Source organism: Fusarium oxysporum, chromosome 1 (genome assembly GCF_000149955.1).
Source record: "Fusarium oxysporum f. sp. lycopersici 4287 chromosome 1, whole genome shotgun sequence".
Classification (NCBI taxonomy): Eukaryota; Fungi; Ascomycota; class Sordariomycetes; order Hypocreales; family Nectriaceae; genus Fusarium; species Fusarium oxysporum.
The window spans coordinates 2219504-2237121 of NC_030986.1; the positions used below are offsets into that span (position 1 = coordinate 2219504).

Consider the following 17618-nt stretch of genomic DNA (forward strand, 5'->3'; position numbering starts at 1 on the left):
GACTTTGCTTGTGACAGGACAGATACAGGTCAAGGCTCGCCTCCGCTAGAAGTGTAAGCAGTGCTGTGTTGGTCACATCAAAAATAAGGTTGTTTGAACCAGATTGTGTGCTTATTAGGCATATTGTTTTGCTAGGTATTTTTTATGCCACTTCGTGTTTGGAGTTTGATATTCGAGACTTTCTCCCAAGTGTTCCATCTTTGTTTGCGTATCACTACCGAAGACTTGACCTATGATCAACTAGCTTTATCGTCCTTTGAGTGTCATTAATTGGATGTATGTGATTGTTGTTTACGCGAAGCGGTCTCATTCACATACCACGTGTCTGTGTTTCTGGTTGAAATGGACTCTTGATATTACTTACACATCTGAACATCAAGGAACGACCTACTTAAAGCTTAACATCTTGTTCCTAGTAAGGGATATTAGCAGTGCGCCATTGCGTACGGAAGTCCTTTACTCTTGGGCCAGCGCACCAAGAATAGGTAAGGTAAGGTAAGGCTAGTAACCAGCATCCAACAGATACCTTGTCACAACAAGGATGAATCGTGGATTATTTTGCTTCAACAAGTACTAATCATGTATCTAACCGCTGTTGCATACCTTATATGAACTCAACAATGTCCCACCGGTCTCATTACAATCTGCCTTACACAATGTACCAATCACTGGCAAGTGCTTCCGTCTGTGTCATTGTCTAAGTCGGTAACTTGCTTTTCTTGCCCTTCCCCTCTTCAGAGACTTAAGAACCAAACTTCACTCACAACATAAAAGGAGGCCTCTTAATCGTGGCATTCTTGTTCTGCTTTTATACTACCCTATTAACTAGCTGCCAAGGCTTTCTCAGGAGTTAGTCGATTATCAATCTCGATCTTGAAGCTCCAACACTCGCCACCATCGCCAAGATGGCAGCTCCTGCTATATCGCAGGAAGCCAAATTCCCTGAAAATGACCATGTTGCCACCAAATCCAGCCTACTAGACACTTCAGATGCATTGACTCCAGACCCAGGCAATGAGGACATGTTCAGAACTGAGCAAAGCAAATTTGCTTTCAGTCCAGGCCAGCTTTCTAAGTTGCTCAATCCCAAGAGCCTCAACGCCTTTTATGCTCTTGGGGGAATTGATGGTATGGAGAAGGGACTGCATACAGATCGCAATGCTGGCCTCAGTACCGACGAGTCCACAGTGGATGGAGAGGTCGCATTCCACGAAGTTGCGCCAAAAGGAACACCAAAACATGGGACGGCCGGCGATGCAATACCGGAGAGTAATGCTGAAGCAGCAGTTCATATTCCTCCTCCTGAGGACCCCAACCCTACTGGGATATTCTGTGATCGAAAAAAGATCTTCAGAGACAATCGCCTTCCTGATAAGAAGACAAAATCCCTCTTGGAGATTGCCTGGACTACCTATAACGACAAAGTTCTCATTCTCTTGACCATTGCGGCGATTATATCACTAGCTCTAGGCCTTTACCAAACCTTTGGAGGTGAGCATAAAAAAGGGGAACCCAAAGTTGAATGGGTTGAAGGTGTCGCAATCATCGTTGCTATCGTGTAAGTAAATGCTCCAGACACGCCAAGACTTGCAACACTAACAGGAGCGGGCAGTATTGTCGTGCTGGTCGGTACAATCAACGATTGGCATATGCAGCGACAGTTCACTCGACTCACCAAGAAAACCAATGATCGTATGGTCAATGTTATTCGTTCAGGGAAGTCCCAAGAGATATCCATCAACGACGTAATGGTCGGGGATGTCATGCATCTTGCCACGGGAGATATCGTACCAGTAGATGGCATCTTTATTCAAGGCAGCGCCGTCAAGTGTGATGAGTCCTCAGCTACTGGAGAGTCGGATCTGCTCCGAAAGACACCAGCAGCAGATGTTTTCGATGCAATCCAGAAACTCGACACCAAGGAGGCAGAGAAGCTCGATCCTTTCATCATCTCAGGAAGCAAGGTCAATGAGGGCAATGGAACATTTCTTGTGACTGCTGTGGGTGTCAATTCCAGCTATGGCCGAATCTCAATGGCCCTCCGCACCGAACAGGAAGACACACCTCTGCAGAAGAAGCTTAACATCTTGGCAGATTGGATCGCCAAAGTAGGTGCTGGCGCCGCGCTATTGTTATTCGTCGTGCTCTTCATCAAGTTCTGTGCTCAGCTTCCAAACAACCGCGGATCTCCCTCTGAGAAGGGTCAAGAATTCATGAAGATTTTCATCGTATCAGTCACTGTTGTTGTAGTGGCTGTCCCCGAAGGATTACCCTTGGCAGTCACACTGGCACTGAGCTTTGCGACTGTCAAGATGCTCCGCGACAACAATCTCGTTCGAATCCTCAAGGCCTGCGAGACGATGGGAAATGCCACGACTGTTTGCTCTGATAAAACCGGGACACTTACCCAGAATAAAATGACGGTAGTTGCCGCCACACTTGGTAAAACAACCAGTTTCGGCGGTACTGATCCGCCAATGGACAAGTCCTTGTTCATCGAACGGAAGGCTTTCACTGTACCCAATGTCCCAGACGCCGACTTCGTGAATGGACTAAGTCAACAAGTCAAGACTCTACTCATCCAGTCCAATGTGCTCAACTCAACGGCCTTCGAAGGTGACCAGGATGGTCAGAAGACATTCGTCGGTTCTAAGACTGAGGTTGCTTTACTTACCTATTGCCGAGACCATCTGGGAGCTGGGCCAATCCAAGAGATACGATCGTCTGCCAATATCGTGCAGACAGTGCCTTTTGATAGCAAGAACAAGTACAGTGCTGTAATTGTTAAGCTGCCCAGTGGAAAGTATCGCGTATACGCAAAGGGCGCTTCTGAGATAATGCTGGAAAAGTGCACCAAGTGTCTCGAAAATGTGTCGCAGGGGGAAACGATGTCGGTTCCCCTGAATGAAGCCGATCGAGACATGTTCGGTATGATCATTAGCTCCTATGCAGGACAGACTCTCCGAACCATCGGGTCATCATATCGCGACTTCGAATCTTGGCCACCTGAGGGAGCTGTCTCCCCAGATAACCCGCAATACGCAGACTTCAATGCTGTGCACCAAGATATGACGCTGATTGGAATCTACGGTATCAAAGATCCGCTGCGACCGACTGTAATCAGTGCTCTTGAGGACTGTCGCCGGGCTGGCGTCTTTGTAAGAATGGTAACCGGTGACAATATCCAAACAGCCTCTGCTATTGCCTCCGAATGTGGTATTTTCCGTCCTGATGAAGGTGGCATCGCGATGGAAGGCCCCGAATTTCGAAGACTTCCACCTGAAGAGCTCAAACAAAAGGTGAGACATCTTCAGGTTCTGGCCCGCTCAAGCCCCGAGGATAAACGGATCCTGGTCCGTACCCTTAAAGATCTCGGGGAAACAGTGGCAGTGACAGGTGATGGAACGAATGACGCGCCAGCTTTGAAGATGGCAGACATTGGATTCTCCATGGGCATTGCTGGAACAGAAGTGGCTAAGGAAGCATCGTCGATTATCCTTCTTGATGACAAGTAAGTGAGCGGTTCGTATACCACAGCAGGACACTACTGATGACTTGCAGCTTTGCTTCCATTGTCAAGGGCTTGATGTGGGGTCGTGCCGTTAATGATTCTGTCAAAAAGTTCCTTCAAGTAAGCTTGAATATACGGTAACCATGAAGCTTAGCTGATCAGATGATGGTAGTTCCAACTGACTGTCAACATTACAGCCGTGGTATTGACATTTGTCTCAGCTGTTGCAAGCAGCAAGCAGGAATCTGTTCTCAACGCTGTTCAACTCCTTTGGGTCAATTTGATCATGGACACCTTTGCAGCCCTTGCATTGGCCACAGACCCCCCTACGAGGAGTGTCCTTGACCGGAAGCCAGATCGAAAGTCGGCGCCGCTCATTACATTGAGAATGGCCAAGATGATCATAGGACAGGCTATTTGTCAACTTGTTATCACATTCGTGTTGAATTTTGGTGGAAAGACCCTTTTAGGCTGGTACCGAGACTCCGAACATGATACCAAGCAGCTCAAGACACTCGTCTTCAACACATTTGTCTGGTTGCAAATTTTCAACGAAATCAAGTATGTCCCGAAGCTTTGATAAGTGATGCTTCACTAACCAAGATTTTAGCAACCGTCGGTTGGATAACAAGCTCAACATCTTTGAAGGTCTCCATCGCAATGTTTTCTTCATCATTATCAACCTCATCATGATTGGAGGCCAAGTCCTCATCATTTTCGTAGGTAGTGATGCCTTTGAGATTGTTCGCTTGAACGGTAAAGAATGGGGACTATCAATCGGCCTAGGTGCCATCTCTGTTCCGTGGGGTGCACTAATCAGACTCTGTCCCGATGAGTGGATTGCTGCGTGTCTCCCAGGCTTCCTCCACAGAAGATGGATTTCACCTCCCGCTGAAGACTTGATGGTTGACAAGTCGCTGGATTCTGACGATGAATTTGTACGGCCACCACTTCGCGTCATGAGCTCCATCAGGGGTCCGCGAGTCCAGCAACATATTGGGTTCAGGGAGAGAGTGCGTAGGTACAAAGAGGCGAAGGATAAGGTAAAAGAGGAGGTGCAGGAGAAGCCCGAAACATCTAGAGCAGGGATGGATCATGTTTAGGAAGAGCGGTGATTTTTGTTGACTGCGTTCCAGTATCTCGGCGACGGTTCCTAGTACATAGTAGTTGATATCATAAATCCAACCCCGTTTGAGCATTGGGCCAAGTTGACTGAAGATAGGGCCTGTGCGGCTGTATTTATAGTGTGTTCATGCAAGAAAGCATTAAATGTTAGCAGCAAATGATCCTTCTTGACAATTATTCCCATCGATGAAGTGAGAGATGGTTGTTGAAAGTGAGTTCCGTCCCGATTAAACCGGGGCTCGGGATATCAGGTTCAGCCGACCAATCACAGGCGAGGTAAAGCTGTCCCCGGAACTTCGCGAATTTCCTGGCCTGACAATCTCTAGAACCTCTCCATCCTTCAACTGAAGCCTCACAATCGATCGTCGCAGACGTCCACCACCGACTCTTAGCCGTGTTACAGACGCTCAATTGCGCTCATCTATCAAAATGGTAAGGCAGAGGCTACTCCGAGACTCCCCTCGCTGACCGCAATGGCTAATCGCGCATCGTCACAGGCCCTCGCCAATACACTCTACAGGCAAGTAACGACGACGCCGACGACACGATAATCGATCACCCAGACTAATGCGGGTTTTTTCTACAGGAGCCTCTTCTCCACCAACTACCTGATGCTCGCCACCGTTTTCACTGCTGGCTTCGCCTGGGAGATGTAAGGACTGCCCGCACACGACTTCGGACCAACGGGGACAGGACGCTGATTATGATACAGTGGCTTCAACAACGTTATGGACAAGGTCTGGGACAACAACAACCGAGGCGTACGTGCGATGAGAACCCGAAATTGGCGAGAGACAGATGCTAACGGACTTGCAGCGACAATGGAAGGATATCCGACATAAGTTCCTCGAGGGCGGCGATGAGGATGAGGAATAAAGAGGCTGACAAGGACATGGACCTGATCATGGAGCAACGGGCCGAGCGAGGCGAGGAATCGATTCTGTGCCACTTGCCGTGTACAAATTAGAAGAGGATTAGAGGCTTGATTACACACACGACATCTCTTTACCTACCTATGTTCATGCATTATTTCCATTTGTTGATTGCTAGAACCGGTAATAGCCATAACCACTGCTAACTGTTCGTATGTTATATAACATGGATTTATGGACATAAACACAACGCACATGTATGATCAGACTTTTACTGTTAAGAGTGAGGTGGTAACGGCAATTCGTTTTTGCTTGTGAATGTGACTGTAGGTACCTAAAGAGCTCCAGCTGGAACTGCTTCGGCAATTCATTCATACGTGCGCGGTGCAGTGGATTGGGCTGGATTGGCAGGTATTGCCCCTCGGTGACTGCGCCAGAACCTCACTGTGATTCAGCCCCAGGATGCAAGGCAACAGGTAGGTAGTAGGTAGCAAAACGCAGATATTTAAGCTGTCATCAACTTGATGGTTTGAAAGTTACGCAATCTGACATTAGTAACAACCAAATTCACGGCCACTTTTGGATTTTGTGTCTTTTTACTGGGCTACCATAGGTAAATCAGCTACTTTTCTACTTCTACACTGTTCAAATCGCTGACGTCTTTATCCGCAGAGCACTGTTCCACCAAACCTTTCTCCAATATTTGCGGACCCCCACTTCGGTATTGCCTATCAATAATCGACCTGACGACATCGCCGACACCGCAATCGACATCGTTTGTGCTTTTCTCTCTTTTCCATCTTCTCTTTTCATCTCACACAACAAATGCTACGATGAGGTTGGTTTGACCATGGCCCAATCTATGTCGACCCAGGAGCAACAGCTCTGCCAGTTCTTGGCCGACCTGCCCTCCCGCTTCAACTACCGCTTCACCGAAGATGCTTCACGCGAGCTGCTTACCAGCCTCTTCTGGTCTCTCGCTGGAGGAAACAGTGAATACATGCGATTGCTCTTTCCGGACGGTAAAATCGGCGAGACCCTCAAGCTGAGCGACTCTCAAGGCGCAGTTGAGGGAGCAGAGTATACTGAGGCAGCGCGGGGGAAGCGATGTGGGCACATCTTCAAACCTGGTGAGGCATCGTACATGTGCCGCACCTGTGGTACCGACGAAACTTGCTGCCTATGCGCCCGATGCTTCGACTCGACCGACCATACAGGGCACATGGTTCGAATCCACATATCAGTAGGAAATAGTGGTTGCTGTGACTGTGGAGATGACGAGGCATGGCGAACGCCTCTGTTCTGCACCATTCACTCTCACGTTCAGGGAGGCACAGACAAGGGAAAGGGAAAAGAGGCAGCCGGTCTGCCTGAGGATCTTGTCACGAATCTACAGATGACCATCGGTCGTGTTTTCGACTACATCTGCGACGTCATCTCATGCTCCCCAGAACAGCTGCGACAGGCCAAGACACAAGAATCGATTCTTGAAGATGAACAGTCATCACGCCTCTCCTCGAAATATTACGGTCCCGATGCCGAGCCATGTACAGAATTCGCCCTGATTCTTTGGAATGACGAGAAACATACGGTTCAAGAAGTTCAAGACCAGGTCGCCCGCGCTTGTCGAAAAAGCCGTAAGCTGGCTGCAGAGAATGCCTGGGAGACTGATGCTATTGGACGAAGTATCCTGACGTATATGCCCGACGTGAAGCGGCTCTTGGAGATGGCAGCCATAATGGAGGCCATCAGAGTTACAGTCACGATTCGGTCTGCAAGAGACACTTTCCGCGAACAAATGTGCGGCGCCCTTGTTGAGTGGTTGAGTGATATTTCTGGTTGCTCTGTCGGCCACGACAACAGCATTCTCCGACGCACAGTCTGTGAACAGGTAATGAACCCTTGGCGTCAAGGGAGCCAAGCGACTCATACGATGGGTCTGATTGACGACGAGGAGGAGGATGATCAGATTGTCGACAGCAGACGCCGCTTTGATGGCATGAATGCTAGGTTCATTCTGGCCTTGCAAGCTGCAGCCAACACCGGTACCGGCGTTCAGATAGAAATTGACGACGACTCCGACGATGATGGAGAGGACGAAGAAGATGCGGATGCAGACATGGACGATCAAGGTCAACATTCTCCTTCCAGCTCAGTGGCTGGAGGAGACGAGGATGAGGATGACGACGTCATGATGGTCGATGCCCGCGGAGACGTTGGAGACCTTGGAATGAATTGGAGAGACAACGACCAGGCTTTGGAAGAAGACGAAGCAACAATGGCAGGCTATCCACCGCCTCCACCGCCTCCTCCTGCTCAAGCTCAGTCTCAGGGTCAGGGTCAAGCCCAGACACAATCTGAGGCTCCAGCTAGAGCCAGGGACAGAGAAGCAACACCATCCGACTCGGATACAGCGGAGCCCCTAATCGCCCCTTCAATTTACGCAAAGGCGAACGCGGAAATTCCCAAAACTCCTGGTAAGACCGAGAAGTTAGTTCCTAGACCTGGGCGTTATTGGATCGAGACACCTGCCGTTTATACACAGCGTGAGAACGTGCCTCCAGCTGAGGATGTCTTCCGTCGTGTTCGCCTCGACTGGCTATTGCTGTTCGATTTGCGGATGTGGAAGAAGGTGAGAAACGACCTTCGAGCTTTGTACATCTCTACGGTTGTGACTATTCCCGAATTCAAGAGAGTACTGGCCCTCAGATTCGCCAGTCTTTACACAATCCTGGCTCAGCTTTACCTGGTTGGAGACCGAGAGCCAGATCACTCCATCATCAATCTTTCTCTTCAAATGCTCACCACCCCATCAATCACTGCAGAAGTTGTCGAACGCGGAAACTTTATGACCAGCTTGTTGGCAATCCTATACACCTTCTTGACAACCCGTCAAGTTGGACATCCTTGGGATGTGTCCCCTGATGCAGTCTTAGGCTTCGAAAGCGGGTCGGTAACTAACAGACGCATGTATCACTTTTACCAAGACCTGAAGTATCTTTTCGGCGCCCCTCATGTCCAGGAACGCGTTAGATGCGAGCCCCGCTACCTTATGCAGTTCCTTGACCTTGTCAAGCTTCATCAATGTATTGGGCCGAATGTCAGGGCTGTGGTCGAACATGTGGAATACGAGGCCGACTCCTGGATTACAGCATCCCTTGTAACCAGGCAGATCAACCTGCAAGCACGAAACCTTGCTGAGGCGTTCCGCAACTGCCCCCCAGACGAGTTCCACTACCTCCAACAAGCAATTCGCTTCACCACCAAGACGGTCATCTTGAACTCTATCGGCGCCGAACGTCATCGATTTAAGCAAGGTGAAATCAAAGACGAGGTGCAGTTCAAGACATTAAGTGATTTTGAGTTCGATGGCGAATCTTCATCGTATGATGTCGTCAAGTTCGTTGTCGAGAAGGACGCAATCAGTTTCCACCATGCCCTACACTACACGCTGTCCTGGCTCATTGAGTGTGGCCGATCTCTTCCTGTGTCAACAATGCGGAACCTTCTGAGCTTTACTCAACAGGAGCTCAAATCTAAACCAAGACTGATGGGAAGGCCTCAAGTGCCGCGAAAGAATTACAACGCAGAGGATTATCTCATCGCATCTTTCGACTTCCCTCTCCGTGTTTGCGCTTGGCTTGCCCAGATCAAAGCCAACATGTGGGTTCGCAATGGAATCAGCCTGCGACACCAAGCCAGCACGTATCGGGGTGTCGGTCAACGAGATGTATCTCATCATCGGGATATCTTTCTACTTCAGACTGCTTTGGTGATTTGTAACCCCAGCCGAGTACTGGCCTCGATTATAGACCGCTTTGGAATGGAAAGCTGGGTCAAGGGCTTATTCGAGCTCAAATCTGAAGCTCAGGATGATGCTCAGCACCTTGATGTTGTTGAAGATATGATTCATCTTCTCATCGTCTTGCTCAGCGACCGGACCTCTTTAATATCTTCAGAGGATGAGACCAAATCCAGGCTCTTGGCCATGCGCCGCGACATTACTCATGTATTGTGTTTCAAGCCGCTATCTTTCAACGAGATCTGTAACAAATTGCCTGAGAAGTATCAAGAGCAAGAAGACTTCCACCGAGTGCTTGATGAGATGGCCACTTTCAAACCACCAGAGGGTGTCTCCGATGTTGGTACTTTCGAACTTCGACCCGAGTACATTGAGGAGATTGACCCTTATATCGCTCACTACAACAAGAACCAGCGTGAGGAGTCGGAGCTGGCTTACCGAAAGAAGATGGCGAAGCGAACAGGAAAGACTCCTGAAGAAATCGTATACGAGCCCAAGGCCCGACCAGTCCCTTCAGGCATGTTTGAGAACTTGGGCGCTTTCACGAGTACCGGCATGTTTGCTCAAGTCGTCTACTACTCACTCCTCTACCCCCTGGTGGCCGGCAAGTTTACTCCCTCCGTTCCTTTTACTCGACTGGAAACATTTCTCCAGGTTGTCTTGCATCTTATGCTCATCGCCATTCTTGAGGACAAGTCGAGTGACGATGACATGAGCGAAGAATCACCAAAGTCCTTTGTCTACATCGCCCTCACAAAGTTTGGCCGCAGTAACTTTATGCCTGAAGCCCACAGTTCAAGGACAATCGTGTCTCTGCTGAATATGATGTCAACTAAGGACGAGTTCAAGGCAGTTCATCCCAAAATCGCGCTCGTTCTGAAGCGTCTGCGCCAGAAACGTCCTCGCACCTTTGAGACAGCGTATGTGAACCTGGGTGCTTCCGTAGACCGTATAAGCACCGCCTCACCAGCAAACACATCTGCTGAGGAAGAGCGCGAGAGAAGAAAGAAGGCAGCTCTGAGTCGCCAAGCCAAGGTCATGGCGCAATTCCAACAGCAGCAGAAGAGCTTCATGGAAAACCAGGCTTCCTTTGACTGGGGCAGTGATATTGATGAAGATGAGGGAGAAGAAGGCGACGGTGAGCAAACTGAGGACCGAAAACACAACTGGAAGTACCCAGTGGGAACTTGCATCCTGTGTCAGGAGGAGCCGGACGATCGTCATCTCTACGGAACTTTTGCTCACTTCAACGAAAGCCGCATCCTCCGACAGACAGATTTCCAAGACCCTGATTTCGTTCGTGAGGCATCACAAACACCATGCAGTCTTGATCGATCGGCCGAGGACGTTAGACCATTCGGTATTGCTCACGAAAACCGCAAGATGGTGGAAAAGATCAACGCTCAAGGCGAAACTTTTCTCGCGGAGAGACAGACAATCGGGAAGGGTTTTCCTTCCAATGTCTGTCGATCAGGCCCTGTGGCAAGTGGTTGCGGGCATATGATGCATTATCGCTGCTTTGAAGTTTACTATGAAGCGACTGTTCGCCGCCATACGCATCAGATTGCCAGGCATCATCCAGAAGATACTAAGCGCAATGAGTTTGTCTGTCCTCTATGTAAGGCCCTAGGCAATGCATTCGTACCCATTATCTGGAAGGGCATAGACGAGTCATACCCAGGCTACCTACAGTCTCAAGGTACATTCGAGGAATTTGTCGAGAAGCAAATGGGATCTGCTTACTGGATTGGTGGAAGTAAGGCACGGGAGGACGAGCCTACTGTGCCTGACATGTTTACTCCAAGTCTTCCAGGAAGCCTTGTTGAGTCCTTGCTCCCGGCCCAAGCTTCGAGCGACACCTCATGGGGAAGAGATGATGCCGAGTCTCATTCGTCAACTGTCGGCACACCCGCAAGTTACGCATTTTCTGACTCGGTTACCCCTGAGCCGGTGCAACCTCAACCCGCTACTACCAACAACAACACAGATGGTAGCCAGTTGATGAACGAACTATTAGCAGCCTACCGCCGACTGAGGAATACACTCCGTGTCAACGGCCTTCGTACTAGCCACCTCATTGACGCTAAGGGCGACAACGTTGGTGAATTATGCGCCAGCGATACACTGGTGAAGTCTGTGGGCTTCACCATCTCTTCAATCGAAGTCCAGCAGCGAGGCATTGAAGCCCAGCCAGGCATGACACTCCTGGAGAAGATCCCTGAACACATTTTGTCGCACCTCAGAGTCCTATCAGAGACTGTATCTTCGTACATCGCTGTTGGGGCGCAGTCTGGTGGTGCCGAGAACAAGATTGAAGCCGAATTCAGGAAGGACAGCGAGCGGCAACACTGTCAGCTGTTTATGTCGAGGTACTTTGGTACTGGAACTCCTTATGCTCGCCGACCTCTGGATGTGTACCCTCCACTGCTGAGCATGGACTCGTTCCTATTCTTAGTGGAATGCTCCTACGGTTTAGTGCCGCTCCAGAAAGCTGAAATTTCCCACGTTCTTCGACTTTGTTATCTGGCAGAGCTTGTTAAGCTGGTGTATCACATGGGTCGCAATATTCCTGTCGCTAGCTGGGTTGGCAATCTCACCAACCGTCATACGCAGGACCCGGCCATCAACAATTTTGCAGACTTTGCTCTCGGCGTTACGAAGACTGGGGTCGATTTCCATGCGGCCCAATTCCCTGAAGGCGTTGAATTTGGCGAGAACCGTGGCTTCCAGCAACCAGGTGTGGACACTCTAGAGAGCTGGTATACCTTTTCCAAGAAATATGCTCTCACCTTCCTACGGAAATGTGTCATTTTCCTGTATGTCAAGTATGGCGTAGACTTCAACAGTCATGTCTCGCCTTCGCCAGATGCTGATGAGCTGGAGCGCCTCACTGAAGCTCTTCGGGTTCCAACATTTGACGAGATGTGTGCTGCCATCACAGACAACGCGTCGGCTTGTGGCTGGCCTCAGACAACTTCTGTACTGGTATCTGGTTGGGTAAAGCATCAAGTTATGTGGCCTGGAGACTATAGCGAGATTCCTCTCTCGGCAATGATGAGCCACCCAGGAATCTTTGAACTTATTGGATTACCAAAGAATTACGATGCGCTCATAGAGGAAGCTACCAGACGAAAATGCCCTACCACTGGAAAGGAGCTCACAGATCCTGTCATATGCCTTTTCTGCGGAGAACTATCTTGCAGCCAAGGCACATGTTGCCAGAAGATGGACAATTCTGCCGAACGAACAGAACATACCAAGATTGGCGGTGCACAGCAGCATATGCGCAAGTAAGTGATGGTCAGCTATTATACTGTGGTCAGAATACTAATAAGGTTTAGGTGTCAACGGAATATTGGAGTGTTCCTCAATGTGCGCAAGTGCTCGGTGGTATACCTTTTCCGACTTTCAGGATCCTTCACGCCAGCGCCTTATATCGACAAGTACGGAGAGACGGATCCTCAGCTGCGTCATGGGCGACAGCTCTTCCTGAACCAGAAACGATATGACTCCATGATACGAAATACGGTGCTCAACCACGGGGTACCGAGCTTGATCAGCCGCAAGTTGGAGGCGGAGATTAACAATGGCGGATGGGATACTTTGTAGTAAACGAGCAGAGTTATTGGTATGAAGCAAGTCTATGCTTTACATTGGGGCTGGGACTAGCGAGTATGTAGAGGGTTGCAGGCCATGATGTGATAAATGGTGTAAGACAATTGGTTTTGGGCTTCTATGCTATGTGAGTAGTGATAGCATGCAACGATAATAGATGCCTAATGGTATTTGTAACTTTCATGTGAGTTTCCAGTGATACATAGTATCTCACTATAACAGGCCATTTTTATATCTCAGGTCGTTTCGATATATATATAAGATCACTATCACACCTAGTATTTACATAGGTAGGTAGGTATTTATATTGGCATATATCAATGACAGTGTGTAGGTACAGTGTATGGCGGGTATCAGACTGTACAGACCCTGAGCTTTGGCCAATCATATCACGCGCTCGCTCGTGCAGTCGCGTCTAAACCGTGGCTCAACTGTACTCAAGCCTCTTTTGGAACGAAATAAACGTGAGGGTAAACCAACCGACAAGGAAAGCGACAGTAGCTACGCAGCAACCATCTTTCCTTCCTTCTTTCCATCTCTAAAACGAACCCCCTCCTTCCTCTTGATCCTTATTCCCCCCTTCCACCCCCTTTTTTTTGTTCAAGTTCTTTTGTTTTTGTGATACTCGATAAACTGAGACTACTTCTCGCTCGTAATTTCCCTTGGGTGGACGTCCGCCTCCACTTGCTCTGGCAAGAGAAACAGAGCACCCCGAACCTTCGAAAAATGGCAGGCAGACGTTCAGGTCGCGCTGCCGCCAAGCGGGCTGCAGCTGCTCTAGGTGAGTGCGATTGCTCTCTTGTAACATCCAGATCCATACAATCTTTCAACACCCACCAAACTACAAAGACAATCAATTTCCACGCCTAACTCTATTGATAATTTTCTTTAATCCCTTTCTTAATTTGCTGGCGCTTCTTGTGGTTTTCATTTCCTTTTTTCCTACTACACACTTTCTCCTGGCGCGCAGCGTGATTGCGCAAATCGCAACTCAACAATGGCGCCCCGTGGAAAGATTCGCTTGAAGCTGACGCGAAGCGCCAAATCAGAGAGCACGCCAAAGTCGTTCGCAGACCTCGAAGATGAACCTATGCCCGATGCCGGAACCAGTCCCCTGGGCTCCAAGCGACAGCAGGTGCCCGACCCGGATGATGAGAAGGACGAGGATCACCAGCCAAAGGAAGAGTCGGGAGATGAAGATGATGCAGCCGACGCGGCTGAAAAGGACGACGAATCCGTCAAGGAGCCTACGCCCCCCCCTCAGCTCATGGTCCGTCGCAAGAGGCTTGGTCGTCCTCCTAAGAACAGACCTCCAGATTGGGACAACATGATTTCTGTTCCCGCCGACGAAGCCAACACCCCGCGACGCCGAGGAAGAGGTGGATGGCGAGGCAGGGGTGGTCGTAAAGGAGGTCCTGCTGCACCCAAAGCCGAGCAAGTTATCGACCAGGAGGGAACTGTTGCCGAAATCGCAAACGATGAGTGCGTCTTGCCCGAAGATCCAGAGGGCGAGACTAAAGTGGACAAGTTGGGCAACCTCCAAGGCGGACGTGATTATCGATGCCGAACTTTCACGGTTACCGGTCGTGGGGACAGGCTCTACATGCTTTCTACAGAACCAGCTCGATGCGTTGGCTTCAGGGACAGCTACCTTTTTTTCACCAAGCATCGCAAACTCTACAAGATTATTGTGGATGACGACGAGAAGCGGGACATGATTGAGCGAGACATCATCCCTCACTCGTACAAGGGCCGTTCCATAGGAATCGTAACGGCGCGATCGGTCTTTCGCGAGTTTGGTGCGCGCATCATTGTGGGCGGAAAGCGCATCATCGACGACTACAATGTTGCCCAGGCTCGCGCCGATGGCGCCGTCGAGGGCCAGCTTGCGGACCCAGATGATCATTTCGTCGAGGGGGAGCCGTACAACAAGAACCAGTACGTTGCGTGGCACGGAGCCAGTGCCGTGTATCACACCAACGTACCATCAGTGCCGGTTCCCAATGGCAAGATCGAGTCAAAGAAACGCAAGGTAAATGTCAACGACATGAATTGGATGCTGGAACATGCCCGCGAAGCCAGGTACGTAAACTTCCAACTGTAGGCATGCGACATCATGACCTGTCCCAATACTAACTGCCAAATGCACAGCACCTTCAATGCCGGCATCAATGCCATCAGAAAGCTCAACAATGCCGGCGTGTACGACATTCACACGAATGTGATGCAGTACCCAACAACAATGCAGCCGACGCGAGCACGCATTGAGCAGGTCGCCCCAGAGGACGAGCAAGCCACCGCAGACAGCGCCATCTTCCCCCCCGTCCCTGCAAAGATGGCGCGCAACTTCTTCGTTGCAGACACATACTTTGAGACATCCTCGGCGGGTGTCATTTCAGCGTCTGCAGTGGACGGTACCGCAGGTTCACCAGACTTCCTTGCTTCTTTCCAGGGATTGAGTGCTGTATCGGATGAGATCAAAGACCTGTTGCCCTCGGAGTGTCGTGCGGCTTTCGATGGCGCCGTGGCAAAGGAGGCATCATATCGGTCAAAATGGGGTCCTGAGAGCGAAACAATGTCGCGCCGTCAGCCCATTATCGACAAGGCAATCGTGCCCTACAGCATGAGTTGACGGCAGCCCAAGCTGGTAATGACATACGATTCCTTCGAAACGTGAACAACATCAACCGTGCAAATGCGGATGTAATACTATGGGTATCAAGTGATGCATTCTTTTTGACATTCAAGACGAGGCGAGATAGGGGTTGGCACACCTTGCTGGGATTTAGGCACCAGGAAGAGTGGAAGGAAAGCAATATGGGCGTTGGGTGTCATGGATAAACACTCGGAGTGGTTTCTGTTTCTACGGCTGCATCATCAGATGGTGTCAATTGGGCCTTGAGAGTCAATGTATCATATCAGGTAGAAGAACAAGTGCTTGTTCACAGGCCTCTACCGATTGACAATGTGCAGACACCAATCGAACGAATGACTTGGTATGACTTTGATGCTCTACATGAATCATTGACACGGATGCCCTCAGTTACTCTGCAGGGTTTCCTTTCTCGACGCGGCACTGCGAGCACTGACTGCAGCTTGGGGAGCTTACCTTGCCTCAATGGCCACGTCTTTCTCCAGCCGCCGACTACGCTTCTTTGAACACACTGGCTGCTGGCTGGACTGCCGGACTCGGCCTCTTTCTGCTGCAGGTCACAATTCCTTGGCACGCGAAGAGCGGGCCAGAGAATCAAGAGACTTTTTCCCTCTCAATCTCTGACCTCCGAGGCCCCGTATTGCGGGATTCTAGCCTCTCGAATTTTCTTTCTTCTTTTGCAGGGCTCGTGATAGGTACGATCTCATGCTTCACTAGGAGTTTATTTAGCGACGATGTGGGTTTCGTCGTCTGCCCCCGCCCTGACTTCGGTTGATCTTTTTTTTTCCTCTTGTCCTTGACCTCGTTTGGGTTCTTGCGTGGCTTGGGTGGATGCTGATTAAGGCCCTCACGCGGATCTAATGGATGCTTGATGAGGTGGGCTTGCAGGGCTCATCAGAGATGAGTGGCGAACTGCAACAACAAAGCAGAAGGCGAATTGAACCGAGAAGGAACTTGTGAAGAAGATTCAAGAAAATACAGTACATACAATCAGGGTCTTGATCGACATCCCTCTAGCTTGACTTGCTGCACGCTTGTGACGCATGTTCTGCCCTGTTGAGCCGTTATTGATGACAGAAGGACTTATTAGTGATGTTCAAGAGTGCAGTCCGTATTGGCTGGCACCCTGAAAGAATTCACTCTTATATGACGACATATGGGTGCCAGTGCAGCAGTATCGACATGGACGTATCTGTAGCCCGTACCTGCCTGTTCTGTGATACTTTACTGATCAATGACTGATGTCCTTAGCTAAGCTTCTATTGGTGTTGCTGAGTCCCTCTGCGAGTACTGGCACTCCTCAAGCAACAGCATATTTAAGTGTGACTTTTAGACCAGCCACGAATAGGTATCTGGCTTTTCTCTTTCGGTTTGAAATCGACGGCCAGAATATAACAAGGATGCAAGGCACCACCGCGTCTCTTCTAGGCAATTGGTTGTGATCATTCACGGTTGCCTCCAACGTTGTCATGAGGGTGATGATCATGACAGGCAGACAAGCTCCGGGGAACAGAACCGGGTCATGCCCGCTGGAACTGATGGTGTCCAGTTCCCCATGGCAGCAAGACTTGGATTCATACTGGTCGAATGAAAACCGGATGAAACCCTACGGACAAATACGTTATGATTCGATATAGGGTAGCACCTGTTTTGAAGGTGACAAGACATGCATAGATATACAACCAACCCTCCCATATTGTCGGTAACCATGGGAGGCGCTTGAACTCGAATTCCAGAGGCACCTGGCCACTGATAGATGTTTCGGTCATATGCAGCTCACACCGCTCCATCCAAATGCCACATATTTTGGTCATGTTCGGTTCGCAACTACAACAGCGCTCGTTGATGCGGCTCATGTCCGCGGGTTAGTTAGAGGCGACTGATATATCGACGTCCTGCTCGCTACATTCAGAACAATCCACTAAATCCAGCAAAAGCGGTTCTGGGAGTTGATGGCCCTTCAAACTTCAAGTAATCATGCATACCCACCAGGCACCAAGCATCCCAAAAATGAATATCATATTCGGGATGCACGGTTCC

At 49.7% G+C, this 17618-nt stretch overlaps 6 protein-coding genes across 8 annotated transcripts; 4 read left to right on the top strand and 2 right to left on the bottom strand.

The window, feature by feature from the left end:
• Positions 1-751: 751 nt before the first annotated feature.
• FOXG_00193 (Ca2+-transporting ATPase) lies at positions 752-4832 on the top strand. The gene is made up of 2 exons (XM_018376356.1): positions 752-3631; positions 3684-4832. Exon 1 carries the CDS (start codon positions 1650-1652, stop codon positions 3513-3515), a length of 1866 nt encoding a protein of 621 aa, XP_018231905.1. The 5' UTR covers positions 752-1649; the 3' UTR covers positions 3516-3631; positions 3684-4832.
• On the bottom strand, positions 987-1292 carry FOXG_17824 (uncharacterized protein; the record flags this gene model as incomplete). Its single annotated transcript, XM_018397811.1, has 1 exon — positions 987-1292. The coding sequence occupies one exon, from the start codon at positions 1290-1292 to the stop codon at positions 987-989; it is 306 nt and encodes a 101-aa protein (XP_018231906.1).
• On the bottom strand, positions 3978-4481 carry FOXG_17825 (uncharacterized protein; the record flags this gene model as incomplete). Its single annotated transcript, XM_018397812.1, has 1 exon — positions 3978-4481. The coding sequence occupies one exon, from the start codon at positions 4479-4481 to the stop codon at positions 3978-3980; it is 504 nt and encodes a 167-aa protein (XP_018231907.1).
• A 115-nt stretch (positions 4833-4947) lies between the features above and the next one.
• FOXG_00194 (ubiquinol-cytochrome c reductase subunit 9) lies at positions 4948-5808 on the top strand. Its single transcript, XM_018376357.1, has 5 exons — positions 4948-5068; positions 5134-5156; positions 5223-5288; positions 5349-5397; positions 5453-5808. Exons 1-5 carry the CDS (start codon positions 5066-5068, stop codon positions 5510-5512), a joined length of 201 nt encoding a protein of 66 aa, XP_018231908.1. The 5' UTR covers positions 4948-5065; the 3' UTR covers positions 5513-5808.
• A 169-nt stretch (positions 5809-5977) lies between these two features.
• FOXG_00195 (E3 ubiquitin-protein ligase UBR1) lies at positions 5978-13210 on the top strand. The gene is made up of 3 exons (XM_018376358.1): positions 5978-6121; positions 6181-12600; positions 12652-13210. The coding sequence occupies exons 2-3, from the start codon at positions 6359-6361 to the stop codon at positions 12917-12919; spliced, it is 6510 nt and encodes a 2169-aa protein (XP_018231909.1). The 5' UTR covers positions 5978-6121; positions 6181-6358; the 3' UTR covers positions 12920-13210.
• Positions 13211-13367: 157 nt separating this feature from the next.
• On the top strand, positions 13368-16607 carry FOXG_00196 (uncharacterized protein). Of its 3 annotated transcripts, XM_018376359.1 has the most exons (3): positions 13368-13706; positions 13975-15007; positions 15077-16607. In XM_018376359.1, exons 1-3 carry the CDS (start codon positions 13652-13654, stop codon positions 15555-15557), a joined length of 1569 nt encoding a protein of 522 aa, XP_018231910.1. In that variant the 5' UTR covers positions 13368-13651; the 3' UTR covers positions 15558-16607. The 3 variants fall into 3 exon arrangements, with proteins under 3 accessions (XP_018231910.1, XP_018231911.1, XP_018231912.1); XM_018376360.1 differs by having other exon boundaries at positions 13368-15007; XM_018376361.1 differs by having other exon boundaries at positions 13975-16607.
• Positions 16608-17618: the final 1011 nt, after the last annotated feature.

Coding starts and splice junctions, on each gene's coding strand:
- FOXG_00193 (XM_018376356.1), top strand. CDS start 1,650: ATGCAGCGACAGTTCACTCGACTCACCAAGAAAACCAATGATCGTATG.
- FOXG_00196 (XM_018376359.1), top strand. CDS start 13,652: ATGGCAGGCAGACGTTCAGGTCGCGCTGCCGCCAAGCGGGCTGCAGCT. Junction 13,707..13,974: donor GCGGGCTGCAGCTGCTCTAG/GTGAGTGCGATT, acceptor GCGCCAAATCAG/AGAGCACGCCAAAGTCGTTC. Junction 15,008..15,076: donor GAACATGCCCGCGAAGCCAG/GTACGTAAACTT, acceptor CCAAATGCACAG/CACCTTCAATGCCGGCATCA.
- FOXG_00195 (XM_018376358.1), top strand. CDS start 6,359: ATGGCCCAATCTATGTCGACCCAGGAGCAACAGCTCTGCCAGTTCTTG. Junction 12,601..12,651: donor GCACAGCAGCATATGCGCAA/GTAAGTGATGGT, acceptor AATAAGGTTTAG/GTGTCAACGGAATATTGGAG.
- FOXG_00194 (XM_018376357.1), top strand. Junction 5,157..5,222: donor CTCGCCAATACACTCTACAG/GCAAGTAACGAC, acceptor TTTTTTCTACAG/GAGCCTCTTCTCCACCAACT. Junction 5,289..5,348: donor GCTGGCTTCGCCTGGGAGAT/GTAAGGACTGCC, acceptor ATTATGATACAG/TGGCTTCAACAACGTTATGG.